Source organism: Helianthus annuus, chromosome 16 (genome assembly GCF_002127325.2).
Source record: "Helianthus annuus cultivar XRQ/B chromosome 16, HanXRQr2.0-SUNRISE, whole genome shotgun sequence".
NCBI lineage: Eukaryota > Viridiplantae > Streptophyta > Magnoliopsida > Asterales > Asteraceae > Helianthus > Helianthus annuus.
Window position 1 is genome coordinate 121,654,360 of NC_035448.2, and position 27,663 is coordinate 121,682,022.

The window sequence follows — 27,663 nt, forward strand, 5'->3', positions numbered from 1 at the left end:
CAATATTTATTGATCATTAACAAACGAAAATCTAAAGAAATATATTTAAAATTATAGAGACGACACTTTTTTTATTAAACTAGAGAATATAAAAAATACAAAAAAAAAATCACCCTATAAAGAGGACATGTCGTCCCTATAGGGTAACTTAACTCAAAAAGATCGAAACCCTCTAGAAACAACACGTCGTCTCTATAGGGTAACCTATAGAGACAACCTATGTCCTCTCTAAAGGTGTCGTCCCTATAAAGGTTTTTTCTTGTAGTGAAACCCAATGTCAAAAGGCCACACACACCCTCAGACTCAAACGCCGTTGGTGGCCGGCCCACCACCATTTCAGAGGAAATCTACCGCTCGAATGTTCACTGTGATAAAACCTCTGGCTCAACCAAAGGCTCTTTTGCTACAAACGAGATTGAAATCCATAACCTCTACTTTGGAAATTCATGTTTAACACAAAAGTAGAAAATTAAGGTTTAATATTTAATAGAGTAAATTGCCATTTTAGTCCCTGAGTTTTGTCCAAATTTACCATTTTAGTCCAAATAGTTTTTTTTTTGCCTCTGGGTCCCTGACTTTTCCCTTTTGTTGCCATTTTGATCAGATACACTAACTCCATCCAAAAACTCCATCTTTAACCAGGGGTATTTTGGGAATTTTCATTTTAAATGTTTTCAATTGCCATTTTGATCCAATTCCAAAAAATCAAAAAAATTCCAAAAAATCATAAAAATTCTAAAAAATCCAAAAAAATCCATTTCGGCGCGAACCGTTTCGACGCGAACCGTTTCGACGCGAACCGTTTCGACGCGAACCGTTTCGACGCGAACCGTTTCGACGCGAACCGTTTCGACCCGTACCGTTTCGACGCGAACCGTTTCGGCCCGTACCGTTTCGACCCGAACCGTTTCGACCCGTACCGTTTCGACCCGAACCGTTTCGACCCGTACCGTTTCGACCCGAACCGTTTCGACGCGAACCGTTTCGACCCGTACCGTTTCGAACCGAACCGTTTCAACCCGTACCGTTTCGACCCAAACCGTTTCGAGCTGAAAAGTTTCGACGCGAACCGTGCCTCGAAACGGTACGGGTCGAAACGGTTCAGCTCGCAACGGTACGGGTCGAAACGGTTCAGCTCGAAACGGTTCGATTCGAAACGGTACGGGTCGAAACGGTTCGCGTCGAAACGGTTCAGCTCGAAACGGTTCGGTTCGAAACGATTCGGCTCGAAACGGTTCGCGTCGAAACGGTTCGGCTTGAAACGGTTCGCGTCGAAACGGTTCAGCTCGAAACGGTTCGCGTCGAAACGGTTCAGCTCGAAACGGTATGGGTCGAAACGGTTCGCGTCGAAACGGTTCGGGTCGAAACGGTACGGGTCGAAACGGTTCACGTCGAAACGGCTCAGCTCGAAACGGTTCGGGTCGAAACGGTACGGGACGAAACGGTTCACGTCGAAACGTTTCAGCTCGAAACGGATCGGGTTCGAAACGGTTCGCGCCGAAAGGGATTTTTTGTATTTTTTTAGAATTTTTTAGAATTTTTATGATTTTTTAGAATTTTTTATTATTTTTTAGAATTTTTTGGATTTTTTTTGATTTTTTGGAATTTTTTTTATTTTTTGGAATTGGATCAAAATGGCAATTGAAAACATTTAAAATGAAAATCCCCAAAATATCTCTGGTTAAAGATGGAGTTTTTGGATGGAGTTAGTGTATGTGATCAAAATGGCAACAAAAAGGGAAAAGTTAGGGACCTAGAGGCAAAAAAAAACTATTTGGACTAAAATGGCAAATTTGGACAAAACTCAGGGACTGAAATGGCAATTTACTCTATTTAATAAGGTTTCCAAAATTTGCATATAAGACTCTTTTTTTTAACGGCCAACAGAATCAATCCCGAGCACTCTCGGGGCACCCACTGGACCAAACGGAGTACTCCGAGAGTAACTCAAGTCCACCACCAATTTCGGGGAAAACCCGGTAACCCTCCCGCCCGTAAACACGACGGTGAAATTACCGGTAAAATCGGTTTGGCTCAAGGATTGATCACAGATTTTTCTGGGTCTCCTATAATTGTCCACCAATACCTCACTCTATACCAAATGAGAGTTGAACTTGATCTAGAAATGTTTTGCTGTATAAAACTCTATTTTAGATAGTGTTTGGTATGCAGGAATGAGGGGTGGAATGGAATGGACGATTACGAGGTAATGAAGAAAAGCGTGTTTGGTTGGTCAATGCAATGGAATCACCCATTCCAAAATGCATTCCATTCCCTCAAAATCATTCCTTCCACCCCCCATGTTTTTTTTCCATTCCATCCCCCCTTGCACCATTCATCAACAACACCACAACCCACCACCTTCGCCACAACCCACCACCACCACCACCACCCACCACCGACGCCATCGCCGCCACCCGCCACTACCTGACCCCGACAGCCACCGCTGCCGCCACCCACTCACCACCGTTATCACCCACAGCTACGACCAACCGCTAACGACACTCGCCACCGCCGCCCACAACCATCGTCGACGCCACCACCACCGCCACCACCAACCGCCGCCGCCGCCACCAACCGCCACCTCTGCTCCCACCCACCACCAACGACCACCTTGCCACTATCACCATTCGTCGTCGCCGCCACACCGCCACTCGCCGCCACCACCACCACCCTTCGCCGCTGCCGACACTCACAACCGCCACCTATAACCATCCACAATCACTACCACCGACCACCACCACCTCCACCACCACCACTCACCGCTGATTTTATTACTCCGTTGTTCTTGCTTACCGAACAATACACAATAATAACTCATTCCATTCACACATGGTAACCAAACAAGACATGGAATGGTAATGATCCATTGCATTCCCTCGTCCATTCCATTCCCTCGTCCATTCCATTCCTTCGTCCATTCCATTACCCCATACCAAACAGACCCTTAGTGTATAAGATTACAAACGGAATCACACTTAGGAAAAAGTCAAAAAGGTTAGATGCTGACCAACTTTTGAATATGTGTATTAGTCAAAGTCAAAAGTCAAATCTAGCATCCGCATCCGATTTTAATCATAGTCGCCACATAAAATTGAGCACCTTTCGTTCCACCATATCCTTTTCCACGTGGCCTCTTTTACTTTGTAGACAGGGGTTTGCTAATCTTACAGACCGTCAATTACACACAACTTGATAAGAATGTAGTATTATGACTATTATCATATTATGAAGTTTGGTATCCTTGAATATAGGCACCACGACCAATTATTTCCATAATATAAATTTGCAACAAATTGTTTCATTATGTGTTGTACCTCATGCTTAGGGGGTTTTCCAAAAAAAATTGTGATTTTTCATTTTCAACCCAAAAGTGTTAATCTTTGGATTTTAACACTTTTAATTTATTTAGTTCTAACCCAAAACCTTTTTATTTACAACTTTTGTCCTCATACTTTTTATCTTTCGCAAGTTGTTCGTTTTACGTTTCGTTCTAAATTTTGCGAGCTAATACGTCCCAACGTGCGTGTGTGGTTCAACGTTTTTCGTCTATTTTTTCACATTTGACAGGTATGTCGCAATGTGTCTACTTTCCCCCTTTTGGCAAGTTCGCTACAACGGGCGGATCCAACATTGACTTAGTTATTCTTTTCTACGTTATTTTGCGAGTTAACATGGATCAACGTGCGTGTGTGGTTCAACGTTTTTGCGTCTATTTTTTCCATGTAACAAGTTCGTCGCAACGCGTGTGTCCTAAATCGACATAGTTATTTTTTTCATGTCATATGTTTCGTTCTTATATTTCCGCATTAACACGCCGCAACTTCAGTGTTGGTAGTCGCTACCAGCGGTGTGACATTGATGTAATTTGGCATAGTTTTAGGCCCCCGCCGCAACGCAGGGGTGCTTAATTCTAGTTTATATAAAAAACCTATCTTTGAAATGTAAATTTAGTAATCGTGTATATATATAAGATTATAATATAATAAAATAATTGCCATAAATTTGTAAAGAGTTTTGGTTGTTAGGTTTTTTCTATTTAATTAAAAAAAATTGTTTAATAATTTAAGAGGTAAGAATAGTGTAAAAAGGGCCTAAAGTGTGAAAAGTGTATTATAACACTATATATAATACTATATAACACCATATAAACACCGTATAACAATATGTAACATCATATAATACCATATAACACTATGTAACACTATATAACATTATATAACAAATATAACACTATACATCTATCATAGACATGCTATCAGACAAACTATAGTGTTATATTTGTTATATAATGATATATAGTGTTACATAGTGTTACATGGTATTATATGATGTTACATATTGTTATACGGTGTTTATATGGTGTTATATAGTATTATATATAGTGTTATAATACACTTCTCACACTTTGAACACTTTTTACAGGATCCTCTACCACAATTTAAGTAGTTACATCTGTTTTATTAAAGGTTTCAAATCCAATTTGGGTTCAATTAGTTAAAGTCGTTGAGTCTTATATTATTTAGGATTAAGTATACATAATTTACTTTAAAGAATATGTACACAGAACTAAAAAAGTTTTAAAAAAACTAGGGTCGTCACCCACCAGCCCTCCCCTAAAGTCGTCCTTGGTTATACCGTTTGAAGAATAGTCTACATGTGTTACAACTTGTTCATACAAGTTACAACCATTGAATTTGATCAAAGTAATCGACATCATATTAGCTAATTAGAAAAGATCGTGACTGTTGATTTGAGATATTGTAAATAAGATGATAGGTTGAATGTATGTAATATTAAATAACGTTAAACCTACATTAGCAAAACGATCGGAATGGAATATTGCTAGTTCTTGGGTTTGAAGGACAAACGAATATCTCAAGAAATAGATTTCATCTTTCAATAAAGTTTTGTGTCTGGAAAGACTTGATTTTCTCCACTTTTAAATAGACATGTGATTTTTTAGTTAAACTCACACTTAAATACCTAATCCATGACATAACAAAATATTTTATAGATATCATGTGTCTGGTTAGTTGGTTGACGCGTTGAATAGTAACAACTTAAACAATCAATTACTCAGCTCAAATAAACCCTTTTATGATTTGTGTTTTTTTAATTATACTTGTTTCTTGGCTTCCATTTTCAATTTACAAAGTTGAATCTATATATTTAGCTCTAGACGAGAGAAATCAAATGAAAAGGACTCAACGAAATGAAGAGTTTAAGGCAAGAAACTAATTTTACTTCTAGATATTCAAAATAAATTAAAATAAATAATATTAAATTTCAATATTCAGCACTTCTTAAATAATTCTCTCTAACATCCAAATAAGAACCATTTCAACAATAATATTGAGCACTTCTTAAATAATTCTCTCTAGCATCCAAATAAGAACTATTTCAACAACTAAGACAGGTTATCTAGCCAAACCAAGTCATAGGTTGACCTTTTTTATGGGATATTTAAATAACCCTAACTTTTATCATTTGACTAATAACACTCTCAACTTACGAATTGTACCATGTCACTCCCAACTTTCAATAAACCTATTTTAACTGAACCCTAACTCAGTTAGTTTTTTTTTTTTTTTTTTTTTTTTTTTTTTTTTTTTGCTAGCGTCGCATCTTGCGTGGCATTTTTGCTAACATGGCATCTGATGTGGCAATTTTTGATGACGTGACATCTGACATGGCACCTTTTGCTGACATGACATCTGATGTGCCATTTGACGTGGTGTTTTTGCCGACGTGGCATCTGATGTCAGCTAACTGGGTTAAGGTTCAGTTAGTTTAGAAGTGTTAGAGAAAAATAAGTTAAAAGTTGTGAATATTATGATCTAGATTAAAAGTTAGAAATAATATCGGACAATTAATTAATGAAAGTTTAAATTATATTTCAATTCTGGGAATGGGATCAAATACAAACACTTAAGTTTGTAAGAACCATAAGAACCAATACATAATTGACAAGTGTCCATCAATAAAAAATTAGTTTAGGGGTAATTTAGACTTTTTGACCATATTTATTTATAACTAATTAAAAATAATTACAAAAATATAATCAGCACAACACTATATAATTAGCACAACATCATTAATCGTTCTTCATTATCAGCACATCGTCCTCGAATCGTTCTCCATTATCAACATAAACGACATTAGCACAACATCTTCAATCGTTCTCCATTATCAGCACACCAGATGTGCTGATTATATCTACTTTTGGTGTTTGTTTGTATTATTTTGTAATTAACACATAATCAGCACCTTATTAGCACAAATATAAAATACCTTTTGTTAACTTTTTTTAAAAAACACTTTTATAAATACAAAAAGGTATAGCAATATGGTACTCATATTAAAGATAAAAAAATACTTGATTTTATGGTATATATTTTTAAAAAAAATAATGAAGTATATAAAAGTTATTTTAGTTTAAAAAACCTTGGTGGAATTTGTATTTAATAGAAAATGGTCAAATGACTAGCAATTTTACAAAATTACCCATAATTTGTTAGTAGTAATTTTTAATTATAAGAGTTTTATTTATAATCAATATCAACCCTTGATTTAAATTAACAATGGTTCAGATCTGTTCTTACGGTTCTTATAATTAGCACTGTTTGTACAGGATCTCAACCCTTGAATTCTGTCTAGAAAAGATGAGAAGAAAGTGCAAAATGAAAAGGTAACATACTCCCCCACATAACATACCCCCAACCTGTTTTTCCTACCTGTTTCTCCCTCCTTCCATTCAACTACTTGCATCTTTCTTTTCTCTATAAATCGCCCACCAATTTGGGCCTTCTTTCTTTTATTACATCAAATCCCCAAATCTTCAATTTTTTTTCAGTATTCTTCTCAATGGCTTCCATTAACATGTCTTCTTCATCCACATCTCTACTACGCTCAAAGTAAGCCTTTTTCTTCCATTTCTGTTCAATATTATTCCTGCTTCTTGTTGGGTATTTGGATCCACTTGATTTTCTTTCTTTTGTAAATGATTGCAGGTTTGTCCGATTATTATTATTATTATTATTATTATTATTATTATTATTATTATTATTATTATTATTTAATATAGATATTTCTAGGTCTGGATTTGGGTTTGAAGCTTATTATGTTTAGGTTAAGAGTTAAGTTTCTCTGATTAGGTTCTTATATAAAGGGTTTGAATTTGGGATCTATTGTTTTGTTACTGTTAACTTTCAATTAATATAACTGACAGTATTGAATATGTGTAAAATACGCTATACGCACACCACCTACGTTACTAATCATTTCCCTGTTGATTTGATGTTATATGGCGGTATAGAGGCGTATGATTTGTTGGTAAATAGGGCAGGCGGCATGATGGGTATGCGCCTGTATGTATATATGTATGACTGATGGATTGATGTGATGGTCAGTGGCGAAGCTTGAGATTTCCGATAGAGGGGTCGAAAACGTATATACCAAAAATTTCTATAAAACTGGGGAGTCAAAAACGTATATTCCCGAAAATTTCTATACAAAAACTACATACTCTCCACTACTGACTGAAAAGTTCGGGGGGTCGGCATGTTTTAAATTATCTGACCAAAGTTGCGTGTTTTAAATTATCCTCTAGAGGAAAAGTGAGTAATTTCAAGTAAGAATTTTGTAAGGGTATTCTCTTGTTTTTTTTTTTTTTTTGAAACGTAAACTTCATTAGAAACATGCCGAACCCGAAAACCGGGCCGGAAACCAAACAAAGAAACTACATAAAGACAAATTCACACCAATCCGACCATAGCGTCGACTTATACTTAGATCTATTTTAAACCACAAAAACCCCCCAATGATCTCACTTCGCTCGGTACGGAAGCATATTCTATATCAGTACAGAACATTTGGGGTCCCATCAGAGATTAAAGTGTTTCAACTTCCGACTTGATCAACATGGACCTCTCCTTTAGAAGATCTTATAGTCAGAATGTTCAAAAAAGATTTTTTTTTGCCTTTTTCTACACAGTAAAATTTATTTTATACGCATTTCAAGAAATGTTTCAATAGTATCCACCATAGTTATTAAAGGTGCGAGGCACACACATGGCGATTTGTTGGGCCTGGGGCCTTATTTGCGCCTAGGCGCTCACTTTAATAACTATGCAGAAGATTATTGGCATACATGAACTAACCTGAAGATTAGAGGCGCGAGGCGCACTCAGGGCGATTTGTTGAGCCCGGGGCCTTATTTGCGCCTAGCGCGCCTGGGCACTCGCTTTAATAACTATGGTATCCACCTCTTTGTTCATTAGCATCATTACAAAACATGGGATCATAAAGATTTTGGCTAAGTGTGTTTCTTTATTGTATGGGTCGTTTTAGTATTTTGCTGATAGTGATATCTTTCATTAAAATACATTGCAGTAAGCCAATACTATATTCTTTGATAACGTTGGTTTTAAATGGTGTAATTAGAGGTGGCTTTAATCCATTTTCTTGTGAATTGGTAGATTTGTGTATTTTATCTAAAGAGGGTCAAATAGGGGAAGCAAAAAGGGTCAAATGGGTCAAACAAGTTAAAATCCACCCTAAGTAGTTAATGCTGTAAAATATCGGATGTCGGTCAAGGACCGATATTTGAGATATCGGTTATCGCAGTGGGATATCGGTAATTTTAATATCATGCTAAATTTATATATATAGCAATTTAACACTAACAATTGTAACAAGTAAGAACTGACTAAGACTTAAAACACTAATATTTAACAGTAACAACTAACAATTAAGACTTAAAACACTAATAACAGCAATAAGAAGAAAAATGAACGGTAGAAATAAGAAGAATGGTACTGATATCGGGAAAATCGGTGATTTATCGATCAAATATCGGTCCTATATCGGACAATATCGCTGATATTATCGGTACCGATATTCTGACCAATTTTTTGTACCGCTATCTCGGCAGGGGACCGATAACCGATATATCACTGATATATCGGGATATTAACTACATAGAATCAACCCAATGTCTTATATTAGATGCATTGCGTACATCATCCTTAATCGTTTATTCGAACATTAGACTATTTTTGTTACAATATTATTTTATATTAATAGTTAACACATTCATTATTAGATAACCTTAAAAGAAATAACGGTGTTAATGGGTCACCATTCCTTCATATAATGAATGAACCGTCTATGATTTTATGCAGGATGATCACAAACGTCAGCTCATATAACAGTCATAACTTCGTAAAGCTATTTTCATCCAACGGGCATACATCCGAGGCCTTTCTCCATCTTGGTACTAAATCATGCCCCAAAAATAAAGGTGACGGTAGGCTCAGAGCGTCATTATTGCCTACAGATGGCAGTTTTCCTATTAATGAAAAAAGAATTAACGGTTTAGAGAAAAACGGTGTTAGCGTCTCGTCTGATGTAGTGATACAGCCTGATTCAATAGCGCTGGGTACCTTAGCAGCCGAAACAACTCCTAGCATGAATGATTTCTCTACCGCTGCTGATGAATACGATTTGGATCAGCCGACCCCGGGCTTCTCGTCCATTCCTGAGGCGATTGAAGATATACGACAAGGAAAGGTTTGTATTCTTTCATTTTGTCATTTGTTGTATATTACACATAATTCAAATATTCATAAACTATATGATATAATCCTATGCAGTTAATATCGGTGATATGTCACCAATATATCGGTTATTGGTCCCCATGTAAAATATCGGTGTCAAATATCGATCAAAATATCAGCACCGCTATTATCGGCGATATTGACCGATATCTGATTGATATATCACCGATTTTCCCGATTTCAGTACCTTTCTTCTTAGTTCTACCATTCATTTTTCTTCTTATTTCTGGTATTAGTGTTTTAAGTCGTAATTGTTAATTGTTAGTGTTTAAGTCTTAATCAGTCCGTATTTGCTACGATTGTTAGTGTTTTGCAAGTTGCAAGAGGTTAATTATTATGGTAGGAGAGTATACTGAATTGTTAGTGTTAAAGTGCTATATATATAAATTCTGTATGATATTAAAATTACCGATATCCGACCGCGTGGATTATTTTCGTGCTGCTTGATCCATCTTCTTTTTAGATAATTTTATACATTACCCATCAGATTTTAAACGTAACCTGAATACCCAAATTGCCACCTTTACAAGAAGCCCGTTGTTCCGTTTTTGGGGCAATTTTTTTTCGTCAAAATAGTCAAGAAAAGTACAAGAAAACATATTTTCATGAAGTTGAATAGCAAAACTGTAGCTAAACTAGAAAGATAAACAAAAGATAATAAATATAACGTGCCTAAAAAACCCAAGTTTGAAAAATGTCTCCACTCAAAGTAAAAAGGAAAAAAAAAGGGTTATCGAAAGTTGCTGGTAAAATCGCTAACAATTCATGACCCGAAGAAATTACGTTTTTGGCCCCTGTGGTTATATCACTTTTATTATATTAGCCCAAAATAAGAATTTTTAACATATCTACCCCCATGGTCTCTATAACTAACCATTTTGACCCCCAAGTCTAGAGATCATGGGGGCCAAAATGGTTAGTTATAGAGATCATGGGGGCCAAAATGGTTAGACTTAGTGGCTAAAGTGGTTAGTTATAGAGACCATGGGGGCAGATATGTTAAAAATTCTTATTTTGAGCTAATATAGTAAAAGTGATATAACCACAGGGGCCAAAAACGTAATTTACTCTAAATTTAAGTTCTTTAAGGAAAATCTCTTACAAAGTATGGTGGCAATTTATTTTATACCGAATTATTGTTTATATTGCAGATGGTAGTGGTTGTCGACGATGAAAGCAGAGAAAATGAAGGAGATTTAATAATGGCAGCACAATGTGTTACACCAGAGGCTATGGCGTTTATCGTTAAGCATGGAACTGGAATTGTTTGCGTAAGCATGAAAGGTGAAGATCTTGATAGACTCCAACTTCCGTTAATGGTTTCTCATAAAGATAACGAAGAAAAACTCACTACAGCCTTCACAGTATCAGTGGTATGTATAGTTTTTTTCTATTAATTTAATATCCTCGCTAAAAAAATCTGTAGTTGACTTCTCAATTTAAAAGTAATTAAATAATCTTTGTCGATTTGTAGGATGCGAAACATGGTACGACTACTGGTGTGTCAGCGTGTGATAGGGCGGCAACGATAAAAGCGTTAGCTTTGAAAGATTCACAGCCCGCGGATTTTAACCGCCCGGGCCATATATTTCCACTGAAATACAGGGAAGGCGGTGTTTTAAAAAGAGCGGGTCATACGGAAGCTTCTGTTGACCTAGCGATGTTAGCTGGGTTTGACCCTGTAGCCGTGTTATGTGAGATTGTGGACGATGATGGTTCCATGGCTAGATTGCCAAAGCTAAAGGAGTTTGTCAAAAGGGAAAATTTAAAGATTATTTCTATTGCTGATCTAATCAGGTAGATGCCGATCTTATTCACTTTTGTGTTCTTCATTTATAAGAGATGGCAAAATGGGGGGGGGGGGGTGACATATTTATAAGTTTTCAGAACCGGATCGGGCATTGAACCGGACGTCTTACTGGGTTCTGGTCGGACCGGTTGAACCAGTCAGACCAGATTTAAGAACCGGACGACATCATAAATAATTTTTAAAAAATATATGGAATTTAACATAATAAATTCTAGGAACTTGTGGAACTTGAAAATGATTTAGTAGTTTAATTTAGTAATATATATATTTTCATAATTATTACTTGTATTAAATACATAATAAATAGCTTAATTATTTAATAATTAAATCTAAAAAAATGGACCACAAATTGAACTATGGAAAGATAAACAAGCTAGAAAGCCTAGAATAGTTAATTTACAATTCAAGAGTTTAAAATAATAAAATGGGCTGGGTTGACCCAAAACACTTTTTGTCCAAAATGCTTCAGATTTTTATACAGTTAATTAGTGAGTTAAATATGATAGCCAGTATATTATTTCAATAATAATCTAATCTAATGTGACTTATTTCTTTAAATGCTAGTTTTTGTAAGGTTTTTTTTAACCCGTTTGACATGGTAGAGATAAAGTATAAACCGCATTGACACATATATAAGTAAATTGCCGCTTCTTGAATTAATGAAGTAACGGGCTTTTCATAACATGGGTTAAAATTTGCAGGTATAGAAGAAAGACGGATAAACTAGTGGAGCGTGCTTCAGCCGCACGTATACCTACGACATGGGGGCCATTTGTTGCTTATTGTTATAGATCAGTCTTAGATGGAATTGAACATATTGCTATGGTTAAGGTGAGGAAACTTCTAGAAAAGTATTATTTTCGAGGTGGAAAATTTGTCGTTTTGGGTTTTGTTTCATCTCAAACGGGTCAAACAAAATGGGGATGGGACACAAGGGTTGAATTTGTTTCATGCATGTCAGTTACAGTTTTCCTCTTGAAAGTTCACTTTTTTCATTTGGTCTCAAACAGTCAAACTTTTATGTATAGAGAGACAAAATGGACGGTGGGCAGGCTGGGCAACGGGTCAAAAACGGTCAGATTTAAATCTAAATGGTTACTTCTTAAAAATTGTGAGCCAAAATGAGTTGGGTCGAGGTGACCCCCGACACCTTATGTTCTTTTTTTAATTCAAAATGAGTTAAATGCCATTTTAGTCCTTGTGGTTTGGGCCATTTTGCCAGTTTAGTCCAAAAGTTTCATTTTTCGCCTGTGGGTCCAAAAAGGTTTCACCATTGCCATTTTAGTCCACTGGGTTAACTTAATCTATTTTTTCTATTAACGAGAAGGGCAATCCGGTCATTTTATATGTAATTCTGTTAACTAGAAGGGCAATCCGGTCATTTTATATGTAATTCTGTTAACTAGAAGAGCAATTCGTTCATTTTATATGGCCGAATTGCCCTTCTCGTTAACAGAAAAAATGAATGAAGTTAACCCAGTGGACTAAAATACTAAAATGGCAACGGTGAAACCTTTTTGGACCCACAGGTGAAAAATGAAACCTTTGGCCTAAACTGGCAAAATGGCCTAAACCACAGGGACTAAAATGGCATTTAACTCATTCAAAATTTATAGATAATTATGGTATTAAACATGATTGCAGAAGTTACATTATGAAAATAATAATTCAAGCTATTAAATGAAACAATTCAAAAGAGTGTAAGCATTCACATATGGTTTAGACTTTAGACGTTGTTTGACCCATTTCATTTCGAGCTAATTTTACTACTTAAACCCGTCTGACTGGTTATTAATACAATACATTTCATACATATATGCTGCAAATTTCGAACTTATCATAGAAATTTAATATTAATATAATGAAAAATTTTCTCATTCTAAAACAGGGTGACATTGGGGACGGAAATGACATTCTTGTGAGGGTACATTCAGAATGCTTAACAGGAGACATATTCGGGTCAGCCAGATGTGATTGTGGTAATCAACTGGCACTTGCAATGCAACAAATTGAAGAAGCTGGCAGGGGCGTTTTGGTATATCTCCGAGGTCATGAGGGAAGAGGCATCGGGTTAGGTCACAAGCTTCGTGCTTATAACCTTCAAGATGATGGTCGTGATACGGTTGAAGCCAATGAGGAGCTTGGTTTGCCTGTTGATTCAAGGGAGTACGGTATTGGCGCACAGGTAATTCATATATTTTGCTCGTCTACCTGCTATCCTTTTGTAATTTGCCCTGGTGATTGGAATGAATATATTGTTATTTTATGCAAAAAAAAAAAAAAAAAAATCTGACATTTATGTTGATCAACAATATGCAGATTTTGAGAGATTTGGGAGTTAGGACGATGAAGTTGATGACAAACAACCCTGCTAAGTACAGTGGGCTCAAGGGCTATGGCTTAGAAGTTGCAGGCAGGGTTCCCCTTCTGACTCCGATTACAAAGCACAACAAGCGATATCTTGAGACCAAACGGGCTAAGATGGGTCACGTTTATGGGTCTGGTGTCCCGAACCTTATCTCCCAAAACGACAAACCAACCACCCCAAACCCAAGCGATTAAGTTTTGGTTCATCGACTCGATTGACTCACATTTTTTACTTACCATCATCAAATTTTTTTAAAACCAATTTATATATAATACTTGTTATTGGATGGCATGATGTTTATGATCGTGTTTAGGTGATATTTATGATATAATTAGGGATGTTATTACATAAATTTTCAACGAAAAACACTTGATGCAAGTTTATAAGACCACTTTTGGCCATTGCTTCAACGCATATTTTTTATGACTTATTTATATTTTGCAGTGCCTTTTTTTCTTCTGAAAAATTAATTTTAAATATTTGTTCTTTAAAAGTGGTATGTTAGTTCTAAATAATGACATTTTTATAAGTTAGTTACAACAATTTAAAACGTCCTTGATTGATTTCTTTATCCTTTAGTTCATTTAATAATTCCGATTATTAGATTTACTAGGTTATAGACCATGTATTACACGATGTTGTACAATAAAAACGATATATTTGTAAAGTCTGTACAAAAAAACTCCATATAACTGGTGTATATTTATCATCATAGAAAAAATTACACCGTTGGTCCTTGTGGTTTCTGCCAAATTTCAATGCAGGTACTAATAGTTTTTTGTTGCAAAATCAGGTATTAATGTTTTAATTTGTTACAATGTTAAGTACTAAGGCCAAATATCGTCACAATGTTGAGTACTAAGGGCAAACTTTGTTAACTTTTTTTGTTAAGTCTTACTAAAATGACTAAAATGTCCTTTAATATCTAGAGAGTCTATTTTTTAATTAATTATATTTGACTAAAATAATTTAAAGTTTTATTTATATTTATATTATAATATTTTTCTGTTTTATTTATATTTTTTTAATAAAACTAAATGGATTTGAAGTTTATTATTTATAAACTTTGAGTTTATATATAATAATATGCTAGTAAAATACACTTTTTAACTTAATCTAAACAATATTATATATAAACACAAAGTTTATAAATAATAAACTTCAAATCCATATAATTTTATAAAAAATATAAATAAAACAAAAAATATAAAACATATAAATATAAATAAAAATAAAACTTTAGATTGTTTTAGGCAAATATAATTAATTAAAAAAATAGACTCTCTAGTTATTAAAGGCATTTTAATCATTTTCGTTAGACTTAACAATAAAGTTAACAAGGTTTGCCCTTCGTACTCAACATTGTGACAAATTAGAAAGTTAATACCTGATTTTGTAACAAAAAACTATTAGTACCCTACATTGAAATTTGGCAAAAACCACAAGGACCAACGGTGTAATTTTTTCATCATCATATGATAGTCCATACAGCTAACTTAAATCTATCATGAAAGTTGGCCTATGCTAATTAGTAACACTGAAATACCAGAATAGCATATGTATTACACGGGTTCAGGAGAAAACGCTCAAAAGTGTGAGTACGGTGAGAACGCATCCTGACCCAACACGTGTCCTACGGCATAGAGAAGGGCAGAGGGGTTTTTTTTTTGTCTTTTCATTATTCTTTTATTTTCCCAACGCGGTATAATATTTTATGGCGTCTAATTTTTTTTTTTGCGTTAATTGTATTTTTTAAACTTTTTGGCGTTGAATTAATTGTTTTTGTGTCACATATATAATTTTTTGGTGTTATAGAGTTTTCTGGTTAATTTTTTTTGGCGTTTTGTATAATAATTCACTACGAGTCTCTAATATTTGCATAAGATTACAATAAGAACAATTTTTTGGCGTTTAGTGAATTTTTTGGCGTTTAATACCTTTTTCAAGGTGTTTTGCCAGCAGCTGTTCTCCCAGTTTTCATACTTCTAGCGTTTTGGTGTTTGTAATTTTTGGCGTTTTATATAATAATGTATTTTATTTATATAGAATTAGATAACAAATCAACATATAACTTGATATCAAAACAATATAAAATGAAAACAAAAATAATAAAAAATGGTAATCTAATTTCTCTTCCAAATCTTCATTGTCATCACCCTCTATCTTCTTGAATTTGTTTTGGCGTTTTGAACATTTTTGAATACTTTAGCTAGATGCCAACTTTCCTACATAAACCCCGTCTTTTTCAGAAGAAGCTGCTTAGTGGCATCCTGTTTTTTGGTGTGATAATCTTGTTTGGTGGCATGTCATTGAAGATCAACTCTTGCTTGATGATATTTGTAATAATGGAGTCCAAAATAGCATTTTATACTTTGGTTGAACCCTTTCTTCCATGCCTATAATCATCAAGAACAAAGCTCACATGATGGCATATCATTGTCATCAGTCTCTTTTTCTTGAATATTTGTCCATCTCGTCCAGCAAAATATTATTGGGTTAACCCCCTCAGAAAAAGGATCCATTTCAGTGAAAGCTTTGACATCTGTGGCGTTTTAAAGGGAGTGGTTTCTAGAGGATATGACGTTTTTGTGTTTTTCTGGGCGTGATTAATTTCATTTTGTATAGACCCCTCTCTTATATGAGTTTTTTGGCGCGTAGTTTAGGCGGGACTTTTTATTGTAATAAATGATAGTAATAAAGTAACTGTCTTTTCAGTTACTGTATTTTGTATTTACTGTGTTCATCAGCTTTTATCAGTTTTATAGGTTACAGTCGTCCCATCTTCTAAGTTTGGCGTTTTTTTAAATGGCCTTATGCAGACCAACATGACAAAAAACAATAGTGGAGTAAATAAAATATTAAAGAGGAAAAATATTTTTTGTTATTTTTGGCGTTTTGTTAGGGTTAACCATTTTTAGTATTATTTTGGCGTTTTGCTAATAAAGATAGAAATATATCATTTAATTATCTTAAAAAAAAGAAGATTACATAGTAGAAAAAAAAAGAGGAAAAAAAATTAAAATCCTTCGTCAGAAGGTAGTTTATCTGAATAGTATCCATCACTTGTGTCATCTTCTTCCTCCTCGGAGTATTCATCTTGATCTTCATCCATGTCATCATATTCACCTTCATCAGCTTCTTGTTCCTGAAGATTCTGAAGCCTCCACCTGAACATGTCTTGCATTAACTCCAATTTTGAGTTTATTTCTGTATTGGTACAAGTGGCGTTATGCAATTCTTCTATGAAACCCAGTCGCTGCTTTGTCATGATGTTCTCTAGCCAGCAGTCTTTCTGCTCTCCGCTGTCGTATGTAATCGTCACCATGTCTGTTTCATCATCAAAACGCCATGATTTCATGACAGGGTTTGGCTTCACATTTCCTTTGATTGGTCCAAATTTGCTGGTTAATGCTTTCATAAGCATATGCGTTTCATGGCATTCGTTGTCTAGAACGATGCCAATGGATAAGATTTGCCGCTGTATCTCTTTTTCTATTTTCAGAATTGCCTTGACTGTGACAACCCGAGTTTTCAAGGTCCTTACTCGACACGTTACTCGTTTCGCAAGTGTTTTGTGTTTGTTATATGTTTGGTGTTTTGTATTATTGTTTGGTTAATTAATAAAAGCTTATGAACTGTTTAAGATGGGAAAGACTTATCACATGCATCCTCTGTTAGACGAAACATTAGACTTTCGCCATCATCCCTCTTCGACGAAACACTTGACCTTCGTCACACCCTTCAGTCGACGAAACACTAGACTTTCGTCAAGTGGGGTTATTCGCCGGAATGGGGCCTCGGCCCAGCATGGGTTGCAGCCCAACCCTTTCACGTTATTTGTATAAACTCTGGTAATATATTGCCATAAAACATAAAAACCCTAAAGTCCTTTCTTATTGATTCTCTGTGCGACGGCTGTAGAAAGTCTCGAAGCTTTTCAATCTATGTTATCAATCCGATATTACGGTTAGTGTCTTGGTCTCGTTTGATGTATTAATTCTTATATGTGGTGTTATGTTGTGATCTGTGTAAGACTAGGGTTCTGTTAATAGACTCATAAACTTAGAACCTACTTGATGAAACTGTGATGATTTGCATATGTTTAGATTCGTGGGGATGTGGCTTGATAGTTCTATTAGATGAATCTGTATTGTGAAAATCGAGTAGTCTGATTTGGTGTGGTCGTTGGATGTTTGGGATCAATGATGGTTTGGTATGGTATGATTTGAATTGTTAATGCCCTCGTTGTATGTTACTGATAATTAACAACTAGATGATTGATTGATGATCTTGTTGGAATCGTTGTGGATGATTAGAGTTCTAGAAATCCTGAAACTGTAACCATGTGGATCTGTAACTGTTTCATCAACTGATGAGGGGCGACGAAACATGATGTGTTTCGCCACACCTTAGCTCGACGAAACATGATGTGTTTCGCCACACCTTAGCTCGACGAAACATGATGTGTTTCGCCACACTTTGGCGCGACGAAACATAGGGCTTTTTGTCGGATAGTCTTTCGCTGTATGGGTCTTTTGTCGTGCACTTGAACTGTAATAGTAATATATGGAAATGAACGTGGTTAATGTATACTTATATATTTGGGATACTGATGTTACATGATGACCACACTAATTGAGGATGGACCTAGACCTGTGTAAACAGAACACTCCCTTATTATTATTATGTTGGTGACAATCACATGAGATGTGGCTTGCTAGAGAAAGGGATATATGCTGCATGTTAACAATGATCATTGTGTGAATAGCAAACCTGTCTGTTATGTGTATTACGCGATCTGTTTGACTATGTAACTGATATTGTTTGGTAACCACGGTAGGGTTTGGGTTGACCAACTGGACGGGTAATTAAAACATACCGATCAAATCGAAGGTGAGTTCACTACTCTTGAGCATGCATCCCGGTGGTTGGGACAGTCAGTGGGTATCTCGGGGAGGGATAAGTCTTTTGGATAAAAACTGGAATGTTGGATAATACTCTCACCCTATCACTCTTAAGTCCCATCTTGGGGAGGGATAAGTCTTTTGGGTAAAAACTAGAATGTTGGATAATACTCTCACCCTATCACTCTTAAGTCCCATCTTTTGTTACCGGAGAGGTAACGGGGTATTAGTTGGTAGCGCTACTTAGGTTTGGCACCCTCACCCCGTACCAGAGAGGACGGGTGTGAACTAATGACCCAGTCATGCCCAGTGCTTTGATAGGAGCACTAGGGAACGGGCAAAACATACATTAGGAGCCGTCTTGTTCAGTAACGAGATATTATCAACATTACTTTCAGATTTGTTAATGAACTGGAATATACACTTGATAACTAACGTTTTCGCAAAGCTGTGAACTCACCGGCGTTGTCTGATACACTTGTTTCATGCTCGCAGGTCGTTAGGTACTTTGGATGGGAACTTGCTATCTGGATGGCTGGAGTGGTTATGGGTCGTGTCGCTTGGGTTTACAAGACTTGTTACTGATTTCACATAATTTGGTTTTTGAAACCTTTGAACAGTGTTTTACTATTTGCTTCCGCTGACACTATTTAACTTGGTATATGTTTTATGAATGTTTTATTTAATGAATGGGAATTTTGTTAAACACCTATGGTTAGTTCAATGTGATTGGTGGCTAGATCCAGGTACGTCACACGCCTAGCGGGGTTACCGCATGTGGTATTTTGGGGGTATGACATTGACCGTCTTAACATACACCCTCCTTCTGTTGTCAAAATGGAGGACGTATCGCCTGATTCCCAGAGTGTATCTCCACGAAACGATTGTTGCCATTTTTGGTGTTTTGTTTAAGTTGGCGTTTTTGGTTAAAGATGTTTTTTTGTAGAAAATTGATAGATTGAAGTGATTATGGAAGCTATGTTTTCGTTTGTTTATATAATGATATTTTTGGCGCGTAATTTGGGAGGGAATTTCTTCTAATATATGTTAATAACTGAAATTCAGTTATTTTGTGTTGTTTCATCTTCCTGTAATATTCAACGCGTTTTATTTTTAATTTTTGGCGTTTTGTTTTTAATGGCGTTTTATTTTTTTGTATGGTGTTTTATCATTTATTGGCGTTTTGAATATGAGGGGTAAAAGACCCTTTTACCCTTAATGAAGTGCGTCCCACCTAATAATATTGATGTTATTTACGAAAACGCCACCGCGCAATCTAGTCCATGGATTGTTTTGATCGGACGATCCATAATCGTTCTCACCGTTCTCACACTTTTCACCGTTTTCTCTAAATCCTGACCCTATATATATAGTATTTGATTCAAGAGTGAACACTAGTGTAGCTTGCGAACTGAGTGAACTAATCCTGGCCATACATGTGTGTAGATTAATGGCCAGGATTTGATGTTGAAATACACTAGTGTATTTTTCGATTTGATGATGAGATCCTGGCCATACACGTGTGTAGATCAATGGTCAGGATTTGTTCACTCAGTTCGCAAATAGATTAGTGTTCACTCTAGAACCCCACCTTACATATATATAGAGGCCAATTAACGTACAATAAGGCTTATCGTACATTATGTACGCGATAACCCCAGCCGTCAGATCTTCATCTCCCATGCGATTTCATACCTCCATGCGAACTGTACGAACTGTGCGAATTCAATCTTCCACATGCGATTTTGTCCATCTACACACCCCATGTCATTTTTCACATTACCCCATGCTAACCATTTTTTCACATGCAATATTTAATCTTCCACATGCGATTCTACACACCCTATGCAATTTTTCACATTACCCCATACTAGCCATTTTTTCACATGCGATATTCAAACTTCCACATGCGATTCTACACACCCCATGCCATTTTTCACATTACCCCATGCTAGCCATTTTTTCACATGCGATATTCAATCTTCCACATGCGATTTTGTCCATCTACACACCCCATGCCATTTTTCACATTACCCCATGCTAACCATTTTTTCACATGCGATTTCATTTGCATGGGATTTTAAACATGCGATTTCATTTGCATGGGATTTTAAACATGCGATTTCATTGCATTTTCAAACCATGCAATTTTATTTGCCTTTTTATAACATGCGAAGATTGAATTCGCACCAGATCCGCACCAGATCCGCACCAGATCGAACGGCTGGGATGATCGCGTACGTATCGTACGATAAGCCGTAATGTATTTTACACTTTTCCTATATATATATATATATATATATAGTGGAGAGTTTAAATGAAAAGAAATTTTTTGTAAGAATAAAAAAGAAGAAATTTCAACCAATAAGAATGCTTCATTTTAATGTATTTATTTTTTGTATTTGATATTAGTGTAAGAGTATATTGGTAAAATTAGATGGATCATTAATTGGTAGTCTTCCTTTTTAATAGCTAACTACATTAAATTTGTAACTTATTTAAAAAAAACATATTTTAAAAAAAAAACATATTTTTCAAAAAAAGAAAAAAATATATAATTTAAAGTGTAGCATAAATTGCGAGGTGTGTAGGATGAATTACGAGCTGTGTAGGATAAATTTCAAAACGTGTAGTATAAATGTTGATGTGTGTAAGCAAAAATTTAAGTGTGGAGGATGATAATGTTTATGACTAACTAGGTTATAACCCGTGGTACCCACGGGTCGCTCTATTTTTAAGGATATTAATATTTTATTAATTTTATTACAGTGGTTCGTTTTATAACATTTGTGGGGATATATATAATATTAGTCAATGTTAAACGTATAATACTAAGAAGAAAAATAGATATATATTATTTAGATTATAACTGATAACCAAGTCGCATTGATTTCAATATGAGAAAAAACCGCAAACAATACTTTTAATATTGATTTGAACGACACTGTTACTTGTCATCATCGTAAACTTGATAGACAGTACATTGACCATTCTCAATTATCACCACCTCCTCAGAAACGTTTGCATTTGTCTGACTTAATTGTTGATCGTCAAACGTATAGAGTTCAATTAGTTGACGTGGCCACAATTCCAGCAAAACAGATGAAGTAATAAAGGAACCTTGTTCTTGTAGCATTTCCTAAAAAAATAGATTATAGAAATATGAAATTAATAGTAAAAAAAGTTGTTAACAAAACTAATATAATTGTCAAGTAAAGAGTATAAAACAATAAAATATTACCAGATAGTCTTCAACATAACAACCACGTTTGAAAGCAAATCAGAAGATGACAGGCCATCACGCCATTGTTTAGATACCAACTTGAATCGATGTATTGATTTGGTATCAATCTTGATTAAAATTTGGAAAAGTATCAGTTCAAAAGGAAGATCAACCATTGTATGAAATGGTATTTGCATGAGTGATTTATAAGAATGGTCTATGGTGTATTATATAATAATCACGATATCAAATATGGAATTGATTACTTAACAATAATTTCGAAAATTATAAAATTTAATTGTCATATAAAGGTTTTTCAAAAATTCAATGTTAATGGTATATTATCATTGAAATATTTGTTCAAAGTTATTGCAAATATTGGAATTTTTGAAAATGTTGAACCATGTTAATCTTAGCAATAATATAAATATGTGATTTCTATATTTGAAATAGTTGTCAAATGAATAATTCGGTTTTAGTTATTAGGTTAGTTTTATTCATTATTTAGACAAATATATCGATAAAAATTCCGGTTGAATTAAAATTTATTTCACAGTTCTTAACATAAATTCAGAAAATTTTCGAATGTAAATTAACGATTTTCTTGGTTAGAAAATTCCTTAAATAACAAATCAATTCTTACAAAGTTATTATAATAAATAAGGATTAACATGTATTTAGTATACATAAATAGTAAGAACAAAAAAATTAGAATTTAAAATTACCTCATCCTGCACCTCAACCAATTCTTTAGCAGTTTTCTTAAAAATCTTGTACACTTCGTAATCAAAGAGCGTCAACGTAACCGTACCGGATGAGTCTTGTACGCGAATAGGAATTTTGAAACTGATAATAATTTAAATAAAACAGAATGTAAATTTTTTACTGTAATAATAATACATTTATTATAAAGCTATGGTAATAGTAAGGTGAAGTAACAAACCGAGGGAAAGACACAATATCAACTCCTTTACACTTAGTGTTGGTGCATAATACAGTCTTCTTATCTTCTACATCACCTGAACCATCGTCTTTAGCAACTGTAACAAACGATTCTTCAACTCCGGATTTGCAATAGTTGCAAGCATTGTAGTACCAGTTTTTTCTTTCAGAGCAAATAGCAATTATGGTGCCAACCAAAATAACTTTCTTCTTCTAATTAAAGAAAAAAGATTAATAAACAATTGCACAAACATCAATCTTTTATCATACTAATGTATAATTAATTACAAATACGGACATAAAAGAAAATTGGTACCTTCGTGATGGTACTAAGAAAAGCAGTCAGAACAAACCCAGAGTTGTTCAAAAATGAATCCTCAGCAGTTGATATAATATAAGATCCGACGTTGTCACTGGATGACGGTGTGGATGCAAACTTCTCTATATAACTATATTAATTTGAATATTCATATAATTTTTCAAAAATTAGTTGAAAATATATATAACAAAAAATTAGTAATGTGATTTGAAAAGTATGAAAAATAAAGTAAATATACCTATTCTTGAAAGAAGAAATTTCTTCAAGTTCAGAGTTGATCCACATTTTACTTATATCAAATGAAGTAGACAAACCAGCTTGATCTACAAAATCAAAAAAGACATACTTAAATTCAAATATAGGATGCAATATATTGAGGTAAAAAATTGAATGCTTAAAGTGTTATAATATAACTTATAAATTTGGAAAAAAACGTAGTAACTTTGAAAATTGGTACCTTTGTAAATATTAACAACACCAAAATGAACCAACACCACAACATGCTTTTCCCGATTAGGATTGTTAAAGTATCCATGCATCTCAATTGCAAAATCGTCCCAAAGAGTAGCAGTAACTTGTTGACCACTTTGTATAGTGACAAAAAGGTCATATATATAAAAGTTGTAAGATGAATACGGTATAAAAATTACGAATTATAACTTAAAAAAGTTACTCAATATCTTTAAGCTTCATATTCAATCGTTTGCCTATTGTTCCATCTTTCTTATTAGTGTCCTCCAGATTGAAGCACACTTCAACATATCCTATGAAGTCTATAAATTAAAAAAAAAACTAATTAATAACTAAGCCATAAAAATAAAAAAAACAATTAATAATGTACACGGATTAAAAAATAATGAAAAAAAGTACATACCAACAGGTGAATTAATCTCAACATTGTTTTCGACAACGTCTCTGAAGTTCACAAATGAGAAGCAATACTTTGGACCTTTCCAATCAACGGTTCTTTGAATTTGTGTATACAGATTAAATGATAGCTTCTGGTTATTTTTAGTATGGTTTATACTTGTATTGTAAGGAGCAAGAGAAGGCCTGCTAATGACAATACATTCATCGAGCTTGATGTACTGCTCAAACTTTGGCAAAATACGGTGAAGACAACTTGCTTGAATAGTGTGACCCTGTAAGTGCACAATGATAATAACTTGAATTGTCAAACATATCAAATACATAATTAGATAAAATTATATACTAAATCAAACAATGTGAATATAATAAAATAAATTTTTCATACCTCTTCGTCCATACATATCATATCAACCCGGAATATCTCGTTCTTACGAGCATGCATCATTTTTCTCCAAAGAGATATGATTTTCAACTTCAAAGTGTCGTTATTTGACAATGCATTCAGCTTAGACAACATGGTAATCTTCTGATCTTCCATTACAATAATAGTAATAGTAAATCGAAATACAGAAGAAAACAATAGAGGAAGAATGTTTGAAATATTATGATAATCAAAGTGTATATATAATAAGATGATAGAGGACTTATTTTAAGAAATGATATATAAATTTGAAATAATCTGTTATTTTGAGGATGAACATCTAATGTTAAACTGGTTAACTATAATTTAATATAAATATAAATCTATTCAACGAACAATTAAAACGATTTCCAAATAGTTTCCATCTAAATCATTGATATTTTTCTTTATTTAATTTATGATTAAAAGAAAACTAAATCATTGATATTTTTAGATGATAGATATGTGATTGATATGTAATTAATCCACAATAGTTTCCATCTTTCCATTTTCTTCTAATTCGAATTTGAAATTTAAATTGACAGTTCCCTTTTTATTGTTGTCGTTACTTAGTGATAAATCATTTCGATTTTTTCTAAGTAGGTTATCAAATGAAAGTAGAATTTTCATTAACTTGCGATTTTTTATAATTGTTACATTTGGATTAAATAAGAATTTCACCAACATTGTTCTTATGATTTCAATTGTAGTTAAAATAAAAAATTATTATATGGTGTAAGACAATATACGTTATTATTTTGATTGTCTCGAGAAAAAAGAATGTCATGATGACAACTTACACCACATCAAATCATTAATTAATATCTTGAAATATGAAATTTTGACGGTAAATGTTTTATTGATAAATACGAATATTTTATTAATTCCCATATCTTATTGATAAAAAGGGAACTCTAATTTAATATAAACATAAATCTATTCAACGGACCATTAAAACGATTTCCAAATATATAATATAATTAGTTCCATTAATTTAGAAATTACTATATTCTTTAAAAAAAAATTACCATAATGAATAACGAACCTTAATCAATAAGGAACCAGAATCAAGAACCAAACAGTCTTACTATAAATATTTTTCAATAAGTTGACTATAATAAAGAAAAAACAATAACCATTGTCAGTTACTTTGAAATAAATAAAACATGATTAATAAGAATTTTAGGTTGTAATTATATCAAATTTTGTTTAATATGGAAGTTACACAACTGTATTCTAGAATTTACAAATTTCAATATAACATAATATTTTTAAATTTAAGTACGTGTTTGCAGAGAATATTAGAATATTGTGATTATCAACAATAACAATTAAATTAAAGATTGAACAATAAAATTAAAAATTAAACATTAAACATGTAACATAAACAACATAAGCTAACTTATGTACCATTTAGTAGTCCAAAAAGGGTTACATCATATAATGTTAAAACATTCAAAAAAGATTATAAGATAAAGATGCAAAATGAAGCTTCTAAAGTAGCCAAACAACAAAATTAACAGAAAAGCAAATTATAGTTATATTGTTTAGAAGGTGCGAAAGGTACTACTTGACAACATTCTTGAGAATCAACTTGTTTTGAAGTTGGCAATAAACAAACGTGCACTTAGCAGGATGATTGATACCATTTGGTTTCGTAAACTTGGTACGCCATTCCAAAACCTCATAGCGAAAACCACCACTGTCTTTTTCAGCACGAAATGAAATCATCGTATCCACTCCAGCCAAGTTCTGGACGCACATCTCCATAGTCATGTCAATTCTGGTTGCTTCAGCAACATCGGAATTAAGACGCTACGATAAATAATTAAAGAAAAATATTAGTTACTTGATCTATATAAGACGGCTACATTAAATACTAAAAACTATTTTTATACTATTTTTGATAAAATTAACACGAATATTAACTTAACTTACAAAACGCCTGTCGTACTTCCATTGAAACTCAATAGGATGGTAGTCCAGATCAACCTTCTTAGCTTCTTCAGAATCCGAAACTTCAACGTCTTCCTCGTCATTGTGCATTCCATCGCTATCATAGTTAGTTATAATGGAAGAAACATCATCAGAATCATCATCCATGGACTCATTATAATCTGGATCAGATTCATCAACATCATTTTCATGATCGGTGTCAGCGTCGGTGTCTTGTATTTCAATAATTGAAGGATCGAGTTTAGGTATGTTTACAGCAGCAAGCGTGTATACACCCTTCGACACAAGAACCTCACAACCATTCAAGTCATAAACAATCAGCTGGAAATTTTTCTCAAAAATGTACCTCATCACAACGTAATAATCCGGGTATATAGGTACATAAGAAACAACATTGTCTCATCCATCGTAAATAAAATAAACCTTAAGATTCCGGTCTTTAACAATCATCACATCAAAACTGTCCCACCAATTAACATGGACCTTGAATGTTAACTTGCAAATATATGGTAAATGTATTGTTCCTTCAACGAAATCAGAAGGAATGACCTGCATATAATATTATGCTTGGTTAATAACTTAAATTTGATATTGAAAAAATAAATAACTAAACTTCATATACTAACCAGATTATCATTGGACTCTTGTGTGAAGCGTTGGCAGAAGTACTCGACATTGCTTATATTTTTCTCCGTAGACATCGACGTAAATAAAGGAACATTAGAACCAAAGATCAGATGGGGTTGCATCTTCTTAAAGGGTGTTAACAAATAAGAATATAACTCAATTTGCTTAAACATCAGGAAACAACCGTCAGTAAATGATAGTTTAGCTACAATACCTTCCCAGCCATCCATGAACACAAACGCACCTTTATGCTTAGTAAATAGAACTTCAAATTCTTTACCATTAACACACTTGATAACAGCTTGATTGTTTGGCTCAGCATACATTAGGAACCTGTTGCTATATTCATACGGTATTTCCTTGAAAAAAAGAAAATATATTAAAAAAATATGAAGAAAAAATATTGTAATTATAAGACTCATAAACTTACCAGATATTCAGAAGAGTCCGATGAAAAAGTTGTATAAAAAGACGTCATAATGGTCTGCGTGTGCACAAACAAAGGATTATATTAAATAGAGTATCAGCTGGTACAAAATAAAGACCATAATCCATCATAAAAATTCTTATTTTTATCAGTATGTGCTATTGTTAATAACAAAAATCATAAACATTTTGACCATA

The 27,663-nt window shown here is 33.9% G+C and overlaps 1 protein-coding gene across 1 annotated transcript; it reads left to right on the forward strand.

Moving 5' to 3' along the window:
• The first annotated feature begins 6,694 nt into the window (after positions 1 to 6,694).
• Positions 6,695 to 14,214, forward strand: LOC110917963 (bifunctional riboflavin biosynthesis protein RIBA 1, chloroplastic). Its single transcript, XM_022162383.2, has 7 exons — positions 6,695 to 6,917; positions 9,186 to 9,573; positions 10,772 to 10,993; positions 11,095 to 11,417; positions 12,132 to 12,261; positions 13,319 to 13,615; positions 13,750 to 14,214. The coding sequence occupies exons 1-7, from the start codon at positions 6,868 to 6,870 to the stop codon at positions 13,990 to 13,992; spliced, it is 1,653 nt and encodes a 550-aa protein (XP_022018075.1). The 5' UTR covers positions 6,695 to 6,867; the 3' UTR covers positions 13,993 to 14,214.
• Positions 14,215 to 27,663: the final 13,449 nt, after the last annotated feature.

Excerpts from the sequence above, each read along its gene's own strand:
- LOC110917963 (XM_022162383.2), top strand. The coding sequence starts at position 6,868 with ATGGCTTCCATTAACATGTCTTCTTCATCCACATCTCTACTACGCTCA. Across the intron at positions 6,918-9,185 it reads ACATCTCTACTACGCTCAAA|GATGATCACAAACGTCAGCT; the intron begins GTAAGCCTTTTT and ends GATTTTATGCAG. Across the intron at positions 13,616-13,749 it reads AGTACGGTATTGGCGCACAG|ATTTTGAGAGATTTGGGAGT; the intron begins GTAATTCATATA and ends AACAATATGCAG.